Below are 745 nucleotides of genomic sequence, written 5' to 3'. Positions count from 1 at the left end.
GCCAGCAGACGGTCCTCAAGCCCTTCACGAGCACCCTCTCCCCAGGTATTTCTCCACGGGTACCTGTAAGGCCTCCTGGGACCTGTGGTGGGACTCTGCCAGCAGCAGCTTCTCCTGCTCATGCACTCTCTGGAGCTCTGCAGAGGGGACGTGAACTGAGCATCACTGGTGTGGGGACACTGGGGCAGAGAGCCCCACCTGAGCCCCCCAATGCCGAGGAGCAGGGGCGCAGCGTCCCCATGACCCCGCACAAAGCCGGAGGGGCATCGGCAGTGTTTTTCTGCGGGGAGCGCTGCTGTCCTGGCACGCACCTTGCAGGGTCTTCGTGTGCTCCCTCCTTAGGGCATCGAACTGCTCCTCCAGCTCGAGGTCTTTTCTCTTTTCCACCTAGGAAGATGGAAAGATGACAAACCCTACGTGTCTGACCTGCTGTAAAGGATGCTCTGGCCCTCCCCGCCCCCCCGTGATTCATTGCCAGACCCGCACCGCTCCGGGCTTCCTAACCCCTTCCTAACACCTTCCTTCTCCTGAAAACAGGAGAGCCCAGCCCAGCATGTGCCAGGTCCGTGATCACTGCCTGGGAAGTCCTGGCTGGCTACACGCTCCCTGCCCGGCCGCCGCCCCCAGCAGCGCTTGCCTTTTCGACCGACCTGGATGTTAACGTCCTGGGCGATTCTCGCAGTGCCTGTCTGGCCAGCATCCCGCAGCCACTTCTCCTCCTCCTCCTGGCCTTGGAGGAGGCTCC

General features: G+C 62.6%; 1 protein-coding gene across 1 annotated transcript in view; it reads right to left on the bottom strand.

Annotated features, from left to right (window-relative positions):
• The window catches only part of CCDC69 (coiled-coil domain containing 69), a gene marked incomplete at both ends in the record, with an annotated part of 2728 nt that overhangs the window by 1137 nt on the left and 846 nt on the right, over positions 1-745 (bottom strand). The window contains 3 exons of the mRNA XM_009587631.1: positions 64-137; positions 312-387; positions 651-730. Of these exons, the coding sequence (XP_009585926.1) occupies positions 64-137; positions 312-387; positions 651-730 (230 nt within the window). The remainder of the gene's footprint in view (positions 1-63; positions 138-311; positions 388-650; positions 731-745) is intronic.

Source organism: Fulmarus glacialis, unplaced genomic scaffold (assembly GCF_000690835.1).
Source record: "Fulmarus glacialis isolate BGI_N327 unplaced genomic scaffold, ASM69083v1 scaffold34551, whole genome shotgun sequence".
NCBI lineage: Eukaryota > Metazoa > Chordata > Aves > Procellariiformes > Procellariidae > Fulmarus > Fulmarus glacialis.
Note: the sequence above shows the minus strand (reverse complement) of the source record. Positions and strands in the feature narration are given on the sequence as shown.